This window comes from Drosophila obscura, unplaced genomic scaffold (genome assembly GCF_018151105.1).
Source record: "Drosophila obscura isolate BZ-5 IFL unplaced genomic scaffold, ASM1815110v1 contig_4, whole genome shotgun sequence".
NCBI lineage: Eukaryota > Metazoa > Arthropoda > Insecta > Diptera > Drosophilidae > Drosophila > Drosophila obscura.
The window spans coordinates 8,854,174-8,871,590 of NW_024542828.1; the positions used below are offsets into that span (position 1 = coordinate 8,854,174).

A 17,417-nucleotide genomic window follows, 5' to 3' on the forward strand; every position below is an offset into this window, starting at 1 on the left:
CGTTATGTCATCGATCGAATAAGAAACTAGCGCTGAAAAGCAGAACTAGAAAATCCAGGACTCCACTGTCCGCTAGGGCGCCCCGCCGTTTGAAATTTGTGAGAAATATTTTTAAGTGCAGTGGCGCTCCATGATGTCATAGTTGGAACCTGCAGTTTTACATGTTAATTTGTAAAATGTAGATATCTTGTTAACTACATGCCTACCATTTGAGCGATAGTGGCGCCTTAGCACGACGAATAGTAGCACTTGAAACTTTGCCGCTTGGCCAGCAGGTGGCGGTAGCAGTTTAAGCGTGTGTGAGTGCAAGGTGCTTTTATTTAAGGTGAGCCATTGGCACAGGAAGTACAGAGAAAATATTCAACTCGAAGAGTGAAAATAAATGCCCCACCTCACACCAATATACCCTGAATGTTTGCATGTGTGTGTGAACAAATCGTGGGCAGCGCCGTCAACGTCGCAGCCGACGCAGACGCCGTGCGTTATTGATTTTTGGCAGAGGGGAAATAATGCCAAAGGATATGAAATTTATTAAAATAGATTGCAAAATAATTCAATGAAGATGTTGAAAGGCAAGCAGCAAACACTCGTCGCCAGAGGGGGAGGGGAGGGGGCCCATGTTGCCATGTGTGTGTGTGTGTGTGTGTGTTTCGGTTGTTGAACTCCTGGCAGTGGCTGTGTTAGGGGATGGAGGAGTTCCCCGTCGTCTGCCGAGAACAGAACGTATATTTCCTGTGTTCTTTTTTTTTTTGTCGAAGACGTCTGTCAATTTTATGGCTACTGACCCAGAAAAATGGAATATTAAAGAAGCCTTTCCAAACGTGTGAGGGGGGTTGCTGTTCCTGGGTTCGGGGGAGACGGCCTGTAATACGTTGGATTTGCCTGTTGGCTCGAAACGGAAATAATGATGTTCCTGGATGACATCAGCAGTCGACACCGCTATATGTAATTCGATTAGCAGCACTTACAGTGCCCCCCGCCCCACTAAAACCCTCCCTCTCCCATTCCTATTATACGCTCCTTCATACCACGCTTCCCCACCGCTAGTGGCTTGTATTTTAATTGCGTCAAATAAACAGCAGGCCTTCACCACCCCCACCCCCATCCCCACCTCCCCCTCTCACAGCACGAGTCATCATCCATCTTTTTATGGCCACCCTCCCCCCCACCCCAGCTAATGGCGCACTTAGTCCACAAACAAGGTAACGCAAAAATACTACACTGAACAGGATATTTCGGGAAGAGAACAGAACAGAGCCCATAAGGAAACTATTTCGAATGGAAAAGCAACAGAAGGACAGAGCCTGTGGGCTTCTAGTTATTGAATTTATTCCACAAATCTAACCAGAGATACGAGCATGTATTATTAATAGAAACGATTATTAGAGCAGATATTTGGAATTGACTGAGTCACTGGGCATCAGTTCAGTTAGTTAATGAAATGATAAATGGAATTGGGAAAGCTGTTTGGGATGATAGAATAGAATCGCTGAACAAGAGCAGAGAAAGTTGTAAAAGAATAGTAAATGAAGGCTGACCAGAAGTAGTAGATCTTGTCGAAAGGATAGACTTAACCTTAGGTTGAGAATATGGGAAAGAAAAGGTAGACTGAAGACGAGAAAAGGCATCCAACTGGCGGGGAAAAGGATCCTTAACGAGTTAAAGGGAATCCCAAATGGTATACTAAGGAAAATGAAAGAAAATTCTGAAAATAATTCAAAGCAGGGAAGATGCGAATCAGGCAGCTAAATCAAATAGTTTCAGGCTGAATATTCCCTGAGCTAAGCTGGAACACCCTCAAGAGGCTATTAGGACACCTGGAGATCCTGTTTAGGAGCCCTAAATTGTATGGGCTGGATCCATAAAAGGTAGATTAAAAGATCAAAGCAATTCCCCAAGCTATCAATGGAAATGGCTGACACCTATCCTACACTCAAAGTGCTCCTTGTAAAATGTTGCACAAATAAAATCGAAGGCAGGAGAGCTGAAGCTAAAGCTCCTTCGGCTGCCCGCCCAAGCAATCATCATAATTTATTCAGCATTCGACATCACCAATCGCATTCCCTGGATGCGCTTTCCTTCGTCTCTACCTGTGCCCTGCTGCTTTACGACTCTCTTTTACACAGCTTGTCTGCCGGCAAAATACTTTCTAATCCGCACATCCGCCTCAATGACAATCTGCAATCTGGTTACCCATCCAATCCCCCAGGCCACAGAACAAATTGCAATACAATTTGCAGTGTCCACTAAGCCGGATCCGCCTGCCATCCTCAGTCCCTTCCACCCACAAACAACGGAAAACACTCGAAAAATGCCAGCAACAAATTGCATGGATTTGCGCTTCAAAAATGCCTCTCTCTCTCTCTCTCTGTCCCTTGGTGGCATGCAACGTGCCTCTCTGTGCGGTGTCTCCTCCTCACCTGTCGCTTGCCCTTTGCCCTCTTGCACTGCGTTCAGCTGCATCAAATTTATGTAGATACAAAACTGCAATTCAACGAGCGAGAGAATGGCCAGGAGTGGGAGAGCAGCGAGCAGCGAGCAGTGCACAGTACACAGAGAACAGAGAGCTTGCAGCGGAAAAAGTTCATCTTGTTTTCTCTGACATTTTCATTGAGGAAAATGCTACACAAAAATGAAAATGAGCTGGCGCAACCCTTGCATGGCCAGGACTGAGAGCTCGAGAGCTTCGAACTCGCAGCCGGAGCCGTAGCGGGAGCGGCAGCCTGAGCCTGGCTAAAAGCATATGGAGGTAACTTTATTGTTTTTACATTTGATTTTTTATGGGTCCAAGGGGTGGGTGCTGGGGTGGGTGCTGCACTGGCTGGGGTGGCAGGGCAAAGTGCACAGGCACAAGCACACGGCACACTGCACGACGACGGTGACGGCGACATAGGACACAGAAACGCCGCATAAATTCAGCTCCCAGAGAGAGAAAGCGAGAGAGAGCAGAGCAGAGCGACTGTCCGCGTCGCTTGGAAAAGTCTATATATCATATATATTTCTATATAATACGAAGGTGGCAGAAGGGGTGCCTGCCGAGGGGGTGGCTTTTTGAGCACTGGAAATACGAAATACGAAACGCAACGACTGCTGACTGGAAACTACCCTCGACGAAGCTGCGACTCGACTCCGATACACAGCGCAAAAAATCTGCTCTACAAAATTTCCACAAGCGGGACACGCAGCGAGTGCAACAGAGAGCGATGGCTAATGGTATAGCCGCCGGCGAGAGTGAGATGGGGCGAGTGAGAAAAACCATCCCCTAAGAATTGGGGGAGATAATATATTTCTGCAATTGGGAATGCGCGCGCAACCCTTGAAAGATGATGACGAAAGCGACGACGAGCGACGACGAGCGACCGAGGGACCTACCGACCGAACGACCGACCGTTAGACCGAGACGTTGGTGACCGCTTCCCGGGGTTGCCTTTCAGTCAACTTTGGGTTTTCGTACGTGCAATTTCTCCCGGCACCATGACGGATCACGGAACGAAAATCAACTCAAGAAATCTAACATTTTGGATAGCCCTCTTCAATATATATACGAATGCGAATGCGAATACGAATATACCCCCAAAGGAACCCAAAGCCCGCTCACACACAAACCAAAAAAAACCAACAAACAAACAAAAAGTGTCCTTTAGCAAGTGAAAAAAAGTGTCAAATATCTATGAAAATTATGCGTAAAATGCATACAGCAGATATACATATATACATATATACGTTATATACATACATATATCCGGCGGCATAGATCGGCGGAGCAGAGAGGGCGCTTGCCATTGATATTGTCCTGTCACAGCAGTATTGTAACTTAATTATAGCTTACTGCTGAGTCGGGGCATTAACATTGTTGAGCGCCATTGGCAACGATTGGCAGCGGAAGGAAAAGCTACGGAAAAGTGCTACGAAAAACCCCACAAAAACAAAAAAAACACACATGAAAGCGACTTTCTTTCCATTCCGGCTTGATGAAATCCTTCAATCCACACACGAACACACAGACAGAGTTGTATGTATCTGTGTGTGTGTGTATATGAGCAACCGGAAAAATCAATTTTCCATTTTTAATTCAAAGCTCAAACAGAGAGAGAAAGAGAGAGAGAGAGACAGAGAGGATGCTGTATCATCTGCAGTGCGAGCGAAAGAGCAGTCTGATAAGAGACAGAGAGAGTGAGAGAGATGGCAAGCTAGTGAGTGAAAGAGAGGGAGAGAGCAAAGAGAGGCAGAATGTGCTCACAAAGAGAGCAAAGAGAGAGATAGAGACATAGAGAGAGACAAAAGCTGGATGAAACATTTCGAAATGAAACATGAAACTTTCGACGGGAAAATTCAAAGGGAAAACCGTTGATTCATACATGAAAATCTCCGAAAAATATGAAGGAAATATTGAACCAGCGATTAAGCTAAAGCCAGACTTGTAGCAAAAAGTATCCAATCCATTGTGGGTAGGGAAGGGAAGGCTGCATTTTGTGTTGGGAAAACAAAAAGGGCATGCCGCTCGACCGACCACTCCCTGATTTTAGCCTGCCTTCGTGGGTGTACCAGAGCACGACGAGAGAGAGAGTATCTACAAGGGTAAGAGTAAGGGCAGTGTAGAGTAGGGGTAGGGGGTGGGGGGAAGCTGAGCGAAGGGTGGCGCATTATATGCTTGCCAAAAAAAAATATTGTTGCCAGCCTGAAATGCCGGATAAATCCTGGTAGATGCAGCCCCAGTCGGAAACATCATCTCAACATCATCATCAACCCCTAAATATAATTCTGGCGCATTAAAAGGGCGTGAGGACAGAGAGGAGAGCACCAAAATGGGAATACAACAAAAAAAAAAAGATTGGAAAAGATGACAAAGATTAAGGGCAACAACAAAAGCAACAAAAAAAGACAGAAAGATGAATTGGTGTAGATTGAGAGCAGCTGAAAAATATGATTTAGTTGCAGCCAGCCAGCCAGCCAGCCAGCCAGCCATTCAGTTTCAGGCAACAGGGAGCAGGAAGCAGGCAGCAGGGAGCAGGGAATCCCCCTTCGTGGCTAAGTAAGGGTTGCTGCTCTTCGCCAACAGTTTATATGCATTTTGATGAGGATAATGGCTTAGCCTACAAAGGGAGACGTGTACGCGGTGGGGGGTCCAAGCAGAGATGTCAGAGAGGGTGTGTGCTAGAGTAGAGAGGGAGGAGGGAGGGAAGGGAGAGTGAGGAATATGGAGATTGGTTATACCGGCCTCTAATGTTGCCTGCCCTTGCCCAGCCCAGCCTAGCCCAGCCTGCACATGCTGTTGCCGCCTGTCTGTCAGCATTTTGGGCGTTGGTGTGCGGCGGCTGGGCTTGTCTCTGCCATCTATGTATGTGTCTGTACATCTGTATCTGTCTCTGTACCTGTATCTGTGTGCGTTGTTAAATACTTCGAAATTGGCTAAGCGTTTGTTGTGCTTATCAAATTGACAACGCTTTGCTGTGCTTGAGGTAGCCCCCAAATGATTCAACATTCCACATACACCTGAAGAGCGAGTAGAGGAGAGCACCATTTACGGAACATGTGCGTATGCGTATGCGTGTGTGTGTGTGTGTGTGTGTGTGTATATAGTTGGATGGCTTTGATGATGTACTAAGGGATGATGCAATTTAATATGCACCAGAGGCAGGCAGAGGAAAAGCACAGAGGAGCCAGTGAAGTACTCGTTGCCGTGGAACCCCAAAATGTTGCAGATGAAAGTAACCAAAGAGCTGCAAGTACTCATCAAGCGGGACGAGGGATTTCCCTTTGTGGAAGGATCAAATGAATGGATGTTATCTGAGGGCCATCGGCGTAAAATGGAATAATCAATTAATTATACCGAAAATTATGATAAATATAAATATTCCCAAATTGTTCATCTTAGAGAAATTCTATGCAATAAATCCTAACATATGTACATATATCATATTATATATCCTATTATATATTTTTACCATTTACTCAACGATGAATCTGTGAGAATCTATTAAAATAGAACTAATGTAACATAGGCAAACAAGGAGTTTTAATTAAGAAAAAATATGTTTTAAGCACACAAGATTAAGCATAATGTACTACACGAGTATTGTATGCTATAAGAAAGTTAAATCAAATAATATCAAAGTACCATAAGGTACTGAAAACTGTAGAAAATGAATGAAAATTCGTTCGCATTGTTATTTAATGGAAACACCGCCTATTGTAAATATTAACTGATTCAATGCCACATAATTATATCCCTAAACTGAGTCTCTTTTGGCTAGAAACTGGAACTTCGGAACTCTGTTTAAATCTGAATAAATCTTCATGTCTTCATGCTATATTCTCGCAATAAAACCAATTGATATTTAACCATTTTAAGCAACAACAAAATGTCAACAAACTGAATGCTTTTAAGTACCCATATCAAACATACATACATACATATGTGTCTGTTTATAGACAATGACCTTTATTTTGATGGGCCTTGAATTAAACTTTTTTAATGATTAACTGCCTGCAAAAAGTACCTGCATACAAAAAAAAAATATAACCAGCGAAAGATGATGATAAAAAGTGCGGAAATTACGTTGACCTAAAAATTAAATTGTCGAGCAAGTTTGCCGGCACGGAAAGAGAGCGAAAGAGCGCTCTGGGGCGAGGGGTGGAGAGGGAGAGAGGGTGAGGGGAGAGAACTAAACGCACTTGCACTTATGCACTTCAAATATGATGAAAAGGTAAACGCGGAACATAGTCACATTCGCATTCGCATTCACATGAATACTCACACACAAACACTCAGAGACATTCACACTCATTCACACACAGTCACGACACGACAACAAAATGCAGAGACATGATGCAAAAGGAAGAGGAGGAGGATGGGAATGAATGAGAGAAGGATACGCTTCCTGAACAGGTTAAGGGAGGGGGTGGGGCTGGTGCATGTAAATGCATGGAAAAACTCAAGGGTTAAGGTAAGTGGTTGTCCCCCTGCTCCAGTTACCCCCCATTCCAGCTCCAAGCCGCCCCCTGCAATCCCTCAAGCAATCCACCCAGCCATATGCAAATTGTCGGTGCTTTTGTAAGCTTATTAAGTGCTTGAAAGTGCATTAAAAAAAAAACATATGGCACACCACAGGACAGGACAGCAACAGCAACAGAACAGAACAGAACATAACAGGGAGAGGCAAGTAACGATGAAGCAGGATGGGCTAGGGAGAGGCAAGGACCTGCAGCAGTCAGGTAAATGCTTTCAAGTCAACCCACTCGGAAATGAGAACTCAGGCGAGTGCTGCTGCCTTCCCTTCTACACCCCTACAAATGACAGCATTGAAATGAGCAACATGTCAGGACCATGTACACATGCTTCGCCTGCAGGTGCTACAGCTGCGAATGGACATGATGTTGGGTGCTGGGCAAAAAGTTGTGCCCGCTTTTTGGTGTAATTTTGTTAATTAAAAGGTGTGACAAAAGCTGGGCAGGGCAACGTCAACGGCAACGGCAACGCACTGTAAATCAGACTCGAATTACTGAAATGCAAACCAACACATCCTAGACATCCTAGCATCCTTCAACAAGTATTTGGCAAGGACATTTAGCACAGGAGTCACACAGACCCCAAGCATTGCGCATTTGCATACAAAATTGTCAGTCAGTCAGGGGATTGTGCAGGGGTGCAGGGGAGGTACAGAAAATGAAGATGCCACTTGAGAGGTTGTCAGACCAACCAGACAACCATCGCAGACAAGTGGCCGCCGCCGTACTTCAGGAGACTGAAGGACTCCTCTGCCCGGCCGGAAATGCTTGCTCTCTCTCGCTTTCTGTCTCAGGGAGATTAAAAAGCAGGATGCTGCCCAAATTGAGAGGCAGCCTGACATAAAAGTTGCTTAAAAACTTCTGGCTTTATGATTTTTGTTTAAACAATTAATGAGGAATAAAAATTGAAATATCTGCTGGAATTCTAATAGCTTGAAATTCTTTTTATTCCCCCCGAAAAAATATTTCAAACATTTCGTTGCAACGGATGCTGTGGAGATGCCATTAAAAGCTACTTGTGAAAGCACACAAAAGCTAGGAAGCAGAGCTTTGGCGCTCACTGGAAGCTTCATAAAGTTTGAAACATCTCCTTTGGTCCAGAACATAACTGTTTTGGAAAGCTTCCGCGAAGCTTTTGGTAGGAAACAACCATGACCAGCCATAAAACAACAAAAATTATAGAAAACACGAGAGCTAAAAGCTCTCGCTTAGACTTCATCCAGGATAAATGATACAGGATAGGATAGAATCCTTAACAGAATCTCACACAAAGCAGTTAAAGCTTTTCTGTACACTTCGATGCTGTTAAGTTTGAAGGAGAAATAAACATTTTGGCACAGAAATTATTTTGGGAAATAAATAAAAAAATATTGCCACAAAAAGAAAAGTTTGGCTCAGAAAAGTTTTTACATTTTAGACAACATTTTTGAACGACTTTCAAGCAACATTTCGGCACGTCAAGCAGCAGACTTTGCTATTGAAATAAATCTTCAATTAAGATGTCAACAATTTTTTGGGTCGGTTGGTTGAGCTCTTAACTGATGTAACAAATTCGTTTAGGCTGCGTCATTGTTTACATATAACAACAGCGACAAGGAGCAAGCAGCCGCCACAAAAGGGTCCTCCCCCAAGTATGTGGCTGAGTCAGCAGCAAGCAGCAAGCAGCAGCATCATTCTCATACTCATCTTCGTGCAACGCATCCTGCTTATGTTCGCAGGATGCAATGCCTTGAAGTGGCACTTGAGAAAATGCTTCTTTCGGGATCTTGAAGGGGGTACGAGACTACCCGCGTACGAGGCTGGAGACACACTTGTCTGCTAAATGCTGACACCAAAGACTGGCTCAAGTATTTTGCGGGCAAATAGTCCCGAGTCCAGAGTACTCCCCCCTCTGTACATGCTGAATATTGTACGTGTATATCCTCGTAATAAAAGTCACTCGAGTGACATTTGTACTGAGCCTGCGGCCATGGAGGCAAAAGGCAAACAAAGCTTAGGCCATAAGCAAGGAGTGGGGCCTCCGCTCCTGCTCTGGAGTTCATTTTACAGTCGCTGTTTTTTAATCGATTATTGCCGCGTTATTGTTTCTGTTTTTGTTTTTTTTTGCGCCCTTACAACTCCTCTTCAGTGCCAGGGCAAATCCTGTCTGAGTGTTGGGTTGCATTTGCAACAAAACAATGGGGCAGCCGGCAGCCAGCAGCCAGCAACACAAAATGCAAATGCAGAAATCTGAGATTGTACATTGAACTTGTGCTGTATCATCATCATCTCTGTGCTGTACCGCATACCCCCATCCCCCCCAAGCAGCAGTAAGGGGCTGTGGATTTTACAGCATAAATTGAAATGTCCTCGCCACATCATATTCAATATAAAAAAAAACATCCAGATAAGCAGGGAGAAGTCTGCCAAGGGTTACCTTCTGGTTTCGAATGGGGGGGCTTCGTGGGGTTATTTTTCATTCTACACACTTTTCATTCGCCGTTGTTTTCGTCACGTTCTGCGATCAGCGATAGCTGCGTCCTTCACTTATTTTAGCTCAAGAAATGCACGCGCCGGATGTCGTTAAAATGGCGACTGCCGCCGCTTCCGGTTGTCGGGTGTCGGCTGTCAGGATTCGTATGCGTAGTCGCGAAATATGTGAACTTACCTGCAAAGTAAACAAAAAAGGGAAATGTGCAAAATCACGATTAGTATGTGGTAACCAATAGGCATGGGGCTTATCAAAAATTCCTTAAGTGTAAATTGCCAATGTGTAATACGTTTTTGTTTGTTATAATAATAAAAATATATGCAAGATTGATTTAAAATTAACAAACCACCGATTTAATAGCCTACTTAGCAGTTATCAGGAGAATTCAGGCAACAGTAGGGTAATGCTTTCAAATGCTCTGGCGTATGTTCAGAATGTGCCTGAGCTATCACCTGAGCCCTAAGAAATTTCATCTACTATAGCTAGACTCCTGCAGATACTGTGAAATGTAGTAGGTTTGATCGTAACACATTATATTTGAATTCCGCTTTGGGTGCGCAATATTGCTCTTGATTTGGGATGACTGCAAATTCTGCATCAATTAGGAGCGTTGCAAGGTGCAATTAAATTCAGCCTCCGCTCACCCCATAATGGTACTTCCATCTTTGATACGTAACCTGTGCTGCGTAGGGCAAACCTCAGATGTTTGGTCACATTTATGCGGCACGAGCTGTGGCTTGCCCCTCTTCAGGTTTAGCCTCGCAGCAGCAGGGAAGATGTGCGTGGCACAGGAAATACATTTGTAATGTAATGGCAAGCAGCCACTTGCAGTGTTAAAGATTGTCTGTGGGTTCTACATAGTGTTAGAAATATGAATAACGTGAGTATCCATCCTATCCACAGTAGAATTTGCTTTGTAGATTTTTTAGTGTTTGTAGAAAATGTTTTGAAAGTTTTAAAGAAGTTTTTCATATAAGGAAAAGAAGTGTCTACAGAAAATGATTAGCTTTTCCCTGACGTTTCCCTTGCAAGAACTTTAGTTAATGTTAACAATGTCTACTCAACCTGTACCTACAGTTATCCCTATTATTTCTATTAAAAGTCTTACTATATAGATGGACCTATCCCAAAAAGAAGGAACTTGGGAAGTGCTAAATGGCGAGCTTACACACAAAAAGTTGGTCACTGGCACAGATACCCCAAAAAAAACCTCAAAACTCATCTCTCTCTCTCGCTGTTCCCCTCTGTTTCCCCTCTCAGTCTCAAACTGTTTTCTGGCAGAACATTTATGGACTCAACCGATTAGCAGCTAATGGGTGTGGGAGAGAGAGAGAGAGCAGTCAGTTACAGTCATTCATCCGCCAACAATTACCGCTTGTTAAGAAGAAATCAATGAAGAGGCCCCCAGAGCGCAGACTGCTGGAGCAGAGAGTGTGAAGCTCTGCATATTAATCAGTTGTAGAGAAAGAGAAACAGAGAGATAGAGAGAGAAATGCAGTACACAAAAATATAAATGTGAAAATGTGTCCCAAATACGACGAGTAATGAGGGGGCCAACCAGATGCCAGCCAGTTATCAGTCAGTTGCTGCCCGTTGAGGTTGGTTTCTGTGTTGGATTCCGGATTTAACCTAAGCACAACCCACCACCCGCCACAGCCGTAACGATGAGGATGCTGCTGATTTGTCAGGCAGGTGACTACATCTACAGCAACATACCATCATCAGCATCATCATCATCATCATCCATAGTGAATTCAGCCTCATTTGTGGATGATCTCTGTAGTCGTAGATTCTTGTGTCTAATGCACTTTCGTTTGCAGTTTGTTTGTGGCTGGCTGCAGCAAAACTACTCGTAAAAGAGTCTGATTACAAAGCCCATGGACTGGAGAAGGACAATGCAGACAACAATCAATTGCAGCAGATGGATCTGCTGCAGCTGGAGCAGGAGCAGCAGCAGGAGCAAGAGCTGATGCAGGGGCAGCTGTCAAGACCCGCAGTGCAAGTAAAAGTGACAAATGAAGTGGAAAGTGCCATGAGAATGATGATGATGATGACTACATTGGGGCTGATGGGCAGGCAGCCGGTGCAGCAGCAGCCGGAGCAGCAGCATCAGACAAACTACTTTGACACACAAATGGCAAACGGACTGCCATTGCTGCTGTCATTGTCTAACCTAATGAGACCCCGTCCCAGTTCTAGTTTCAGTTTTAGCTCTGACAGCAGCACGAGCTTGCTGCCAATATTGGATGGTCATAACTCGGCCATCAGTCCGGGCACAGATGAACAATTACTTCGATTGCAATCGGACTACAAGCTGCTGTACAATGCCGAACGACACACGTACTTCCAGCTGCATACCATAACCGGCAATCAAATGGATGCAACGGCAATGCCCAATCGAAGGCTCTTTCAGCAGGCAGTGGGCAGCACTTTGAGTGCCGCCTTCGGCCTGAATGTGTTGCCAGTGGATGGACATGGACGGGCCGTGACCACGGAGACGGTGCATCTCTATGATGCCGCCTCCCTGCGCCAGTCGCGCTTCAATCCCTTCAATCCGACACGGTGTGTGGGTGTGGCACTTCAGATGGATTTGCCCCCAGTGTAATCTCTTTTTCTTTCTCTGCTCTGCTTTAGCATCCTCATCCATGGCTGGCTGGGGAATGCAAATGCCAATATCTACAGCGCCCTGCTGCCGGCATACCTGTCGCTGGGCCAGGGCCGCTACAACATCTTCACCGTGGACTGGGGCCGCGGCGCCATAGCGGACTATATTACGGCCAGCTATCGGGTGAAGCCCGTGGGTCAGGTGCTGGCCAAATTCGTGGACTTTCTGCATCGGGAGGCCGGTCTGAGGTTTGAGGATCTGCAGCTGGTGGGCTTCAGCATGGGCGCCCATGTGGCCGGACTGGCCGGCAAGCACCTGCAGACGGGTCGCCTGCGGATGATCCGTGCCTTGGATCCGGCCCTGCCCTTCTTTCGCTATGCCCAGGACAAGGAGCGTCTGGCGAAAGCGGATGCCGATTATGTGGAGGTGCTGCACACCAGTGTCGGCAGCTACGGCTTCGATCGCCCGCTGGGCCATGCCGATTTCTACGCCAATTGGGGCAGTCAGCAGCCGGGCTGCTTCTGGCGCGAGTGCAGCCACTGGCGGGCATTCATCCTCTTTGCCGAGAGTCTGCGGCCCGGCGAGGCATTTCCCGCACGCGGCTGTGCGGTCAGCGAATGGCAGCAGTTGACCCGCTTCCATCGCTGCCCCAGGCAGACGACCGACAAATGCCACAGCATGGGCGGCGATTTGGCCAATGCCTCAATGGAGCTGCTGCTGGCCCGACGACAGGGTGTCTATTATTTCGAGACAAATGACAGGCCACCCTATGGAAGGAATGTCAGCCGCCAGAAGCGGCAGAAGGCACAAATAAATAGAAGAACAGTCGAGTAGAATAGTAGCGGGGGGAAATGTAATGAGCAAAATGCCAGTGCAGTTCGCGTTTTTATTTCTAATTAGTAAGTGCACACACACACATGTGTGCCTGTGTGTTTGTGCCATAAGTACACGAGTATGTGTGTATGAGGAGCTGTGCTGTTCCATTTCTAAAAGCCTGGCTGGCTGGCAAAATTAAAAAATGCTGCCATGTGTAAAATGCTTTTCATGTGCCAGTCACAGGCAACAGGCAAAACAGGATACACACAAAAAAATATGCAGCAAAAACTAGGAAACGAAATGAACACACAAAAACTGCGGGGGGAATAGAAAATAAAGAGGGGGAGGAAGGATAGCAGCGATGTTTGATGCCCGAAAATGTATGCTTAAAATTAATCACTTTTAATGTGAAACTAATGGAAATTGTATGAAGCAACCTTTGCATTTAGTTTTAAATATCTACAGCCATAAACAACAAAAAATGTGTACCAATCGATTTGAGAGTAGAAATTGGTAAACAATCAGAACAAAAATTCATTTGAAATTTTTTGTTTTTTTTTTGTAACTATTACAATAAAACATTGAATTAAACTAGGAAATGCTGAAATAAATCCCTCAATTATTGGCTGGGAATATTGGTTATACTTTAGATTTCAAAGATTAAACCCCCAAAATTCCGTTAATTTTGGAATTAATGTCATACGAGTATTCCGTGTAATCTCATCTGCTGGGAGACATTAAACTTTGTTGTTGCATTGTTCTTTGCGCAGCACATAAATTAAAAAACTTGGCCAAGCTTGAAGCTTGGGCTTTAATTGGCCAGCACGCGCTTGAGGGCCGAATCCACCCTCGTAAAAAAAACCTAAAACAAACCATGGCATACTTTCGGGCCATTGGATGGGTCCAGACAGCGAGATGTGGAGGCCAAAGAGCACAGAGACCATGCCAAAATGTCGCACGGCTGCCGCTAATGTGATTTTTACGCATCATTTGAGTGAACAACAACAACAACAAAAATTGGCCCAAAGGCAATATCAACACAAGCCCGAAAAACCGGCAAAAAACTTGGCCTTCGCGTTTGCCGTAGAAAATTACGTGAGCAAATATTGGCAAAGGAAACACAAAAATATTCCCCCATTACACTTGATTTGCTCAAGCAATAGCCAAAAAAATATATCTAGGATATTTAAGTTTATTTCAAAAATTGTTGAAAATAAATATTTAAAGAGTTGATGAAACAAAATTGTATATAAATTATAGATCACAAAGCGGCAACTTTAAAAAGTGCAAGTATGTACATTAAAAACAAAATGATATCCAGTTTTGCACACAATAATTTTCTACGTCGGTTCTTTGTCGTATTTTGAATGAATTTCTCCATAAAATAGTTTTCTATATATTTTCACTGACATTTCCTTACCACAACATGGTCTCTAGGTAATTCATTTCACAAGCAGATATTTTTTTTCGCTCTTTTTAGTATGCACAAATTGATTAAGTAAACGAAGTAAGATCTTATTATGATGATTCCACTTCCTTTCGGTTGAATCAGCAAATTAGGGCTGGGGGTGGGGACTCGCACACACACAGTTGCAGCACAAAAATTGTCTAAGTAAATTAAGAAGATTTCCTTGAGTTTTTCCCTCACTTGCAGCGGCAATAATTCAATTATAGTGAATTAAATTGAATTAGCACAAAAATCCGAGCAAGAAACTCGCACATTTAAAAGGAATTATTTCTTTTTTTTTGCTTGGTTAAAACTTGTCGGATAATTTCCTTTTTGGCCCGGTGTAGACACAATGAAACGAGTAAAATGAATCGAGTAAGTAACGGCCCCCCGTCGACTGTTGCCGGTTGTGCACTGCAAAGCAAACTGAAATTGTTCTCAGCTAAATGGAAAGACAGCTACATAAAAAGAAATGGCTAATTTGTGTCGCGTCTTCCAGTGAATGGTTGAAAGAGATGGTAGTAGGGTACGCCAAGGGACTGGGATTGAGACTGCGGACTGGGTACTGGGTACTGGAGGGAGTGGGTGCTTGGGTCTCAGGGAAGCCTATGAAATGTGGCCCGCACTTGAGCCAAAGAGTTTGACGCACAAAATGCACAAAACTGAACTGCAAAACCGAACCAAGAGCCGAACCAAAGGCTGATGGCTGAAAAGAGAACAGAACACGGCCTGGCTCGGGTTGGGGTTAGGGTTGGGAGGGTTGGGTGTTGGCGGTTGGCGCTGAGCCGTCAGACAATGCATTCCTAATTCCTGGCAGAATGAGGGGTATATGAGGGCGGTTCTACCTACCAGACCAGTCTCTCTTTTTTTGTGGGGGGGCGGCTGCCATGTGGCAGTAACCCAAGTCCCATCCAACCTGTCATAAAGTATCGCGCCTCCTGCTTCCGTTTAGGTTACCTGTGTCTGTGTGTCCCCTTCGCACAAAGCTTCGTGTTCAAACCCGCAATGGCTTCCGGATAGGACACCACCCAGGAACAGGCACAGAGCCCTCCAGCAGATAAGTTTGCCTTTTGTTTGACTTTGGCAGGAGCAGGGGCAGCGAGCAGGAGCATTTTACTTTGGCTTAGGCTGCTCTTGTTGCAGAAATAAGTAGAAGGATTAGCCAAGCTGTTCTTCTGCTCATCGCTGAGAGCGGCTTTAGCCTTGAGGAAGCAACCAAAAACCCACCCAAGGAGCAACTGTCAATGCCAGAGGAAAGCTGTAGGCAAAACTTCCATGCGTTGTTGGACAGTGTTGGATGAGTTTGTAGCAGAACAAAAACCCGCATGCGATGGCTTCCATGTGGGTGTGAATAGCACAGGGCTGACAACATGCCCAGCAGGTGGTCCGAGGGTCCTGGCTGGCACCAGGGGCTCGGTTCGGTTCGGTTCGGCTTCTGTGGTGCAGTGGTGCTGTGGGATTACATCGGTTTGGTGACCAACAGAATGTTTACTTGATTGAAAGGATAGCTTGAACGAATCAGTTAATTGAATGGTGCTGAATGTTCAGCGAAATTCTCGGGAACTGTTAAATTTAAACAGACACACAAACTGCTGATTAAAGGAAATATTCACAAGGATTGCGGAGAATACTTCCATCGAAGAAATTCATTGGAAGAAGCAATAGTTTTAGCGAGCAAATAGATGAATGCTGCAGAAGGAAGGCAGACGACGAGGAAGCAACCACCACAGGAAATTGAGGAGGAGTAGAGCTTCTTTGAAGGATTCATTGGAAATGATTCAATAAAGTAGGGCACAGGGCATATTTACATGCAAATATATGAAGAGTATTCAAGTCAATATGCATTGGTTGCACCTACGCTGCAGATATTGGCAAGAGCTCCCATCGAAGATGAACAGGATGGATTCCAAGAAGAAATAATATTAGTTAACATGAGCAGAGGGTTCAATAATGAAAGTAAGAGGATTCTCCGAAGGAAGTCAAAGGGTAAGCTAAGGTATAAAGACTTCCATTTGGTTCCAATTATGCGGAAGAAATTTCAATGCATTCCCGAGTGGAAATTCAATCAATAACCTTTTATGAAAAGGATTCAATGGCAGGATTAATTAAATGATTTTCTTTTAACTAGAGACGAAAAATTGTTGGGCACGCAACAACATTAACAGAGCATTGAATGAAGAACTGAATGGATTTGATGAAGACTCTTCAGACATGAAGGACCTCCACCTTGGATAAATTGAGATTCGGAAGAGATAGGGATATCATTCATATCTCCAGGATTAAGCTCCAAATATAAGCTAATTATTAAAACTTTATTCCATTTATAATTCTCAATCAATTCACAGAACTTTTAGCAGACACACCAACACGGTGCAAAAACTTTGTCCCACACACAGCACAGTCATAAATTCAGGATGGAATGGGGCTTTTCCTCCCCATCTGACACGAAAGTTGAGGTAACTATCAAAATCCAACTAGCAGGTAACAATTACATCATTTTACAGACAATTCCAAATTGAACAAGGTCTTTTCGGGGCGCTGCTACCATGGGATGATGGTTGGTGGTGGATGTGCCTTGTGCTGTGGGCGCTGCACTTATACCCAAAACTCACTCAAACAATTAGCTGAAAAGGTGGATGAGAATGAGGGGCCACAATTTGGTTGGTTGAGAGTATGAGTCAGAGTCAGAGAACGAGACCGAGACCGAGCCCGACCCCTGCCGTTGTCGTCGTCGTCATCGTCAACTGAAGGAAGCCTTACTATGAAAAAGTTTCAGTTCTTTTTTTTTTTTTGCGCAAACAAATTGGATTATTCGATTACGTGTTTGTACAAGCCAAGAGGTGGGTGGAAAGGGGATGGAGAGGGGCGAACAGGTGGTGAGGGGTAAACAGAGGTTGGCTTGTAAAGCGGCCAAGGGAACATGTTTTTAAGGGCACCACAGGGGCTTGGTTCCATTTCCATTTCCACCAGCATTTTCCATTTTTCAGAGGGTTTGCGCAGGCAGAGTTCCGATCCGTTCAGTATTTGATTTTGATTTATTTGGCATTTGTTTGCCAATTGGCAAATGTTTG

General features: G+C 44.6%; 2 protein-coding genes across 6 annotated transcripts in view; one reads left to right on the top strand and one right to left on the bottom strand.

The window, feature by feature from the left end:
- LOC111065176 (poly(U)-binding-splicing factor PUF60-B) overlaps positions 1 to 17,417 on the bottom strand; it is a 100,799-nt gene that overhangs the window by 8,884 nt on the left and 74,498 nt on the right. Inside the window, exon 1 of one of the 5 annotated variants that reach the window (XM_022353231.2) lies at positions 14,320 to 14,751. The exons of the other annotated variants lie outside the window; for them this stretch is intronic. Within the exon in view, the coding sequence (XP_022208923.1) occupies positions 14,320 to 14,345 (26 nt within the window). The 5' untranslated portion in view covers positions 14,346 to 14,751. Of the gene's footprint in view, positions 1 to 14,319; positions 14,752 to 17,417 lie in introns of those variants that run through there. 5 annotated transcript variants of the gene reach the window in all.
- On the top strand, positions 8,642 to 12,917 carry LOC111065654. Its single transcript, XM_022353953.2, has 3 exons — positions 8,642 to 8,783; positions 11,299 to 12,040; positions 12,113 to 12,917. The coding sequence occupies exons 1-3, from the start codon at positions 8,642 to 8,644 to the stop codon at positions 12,915 to 12,917; spliced, it is 1,689 nt and encodes a 562-aa protein (XP_022209645.2).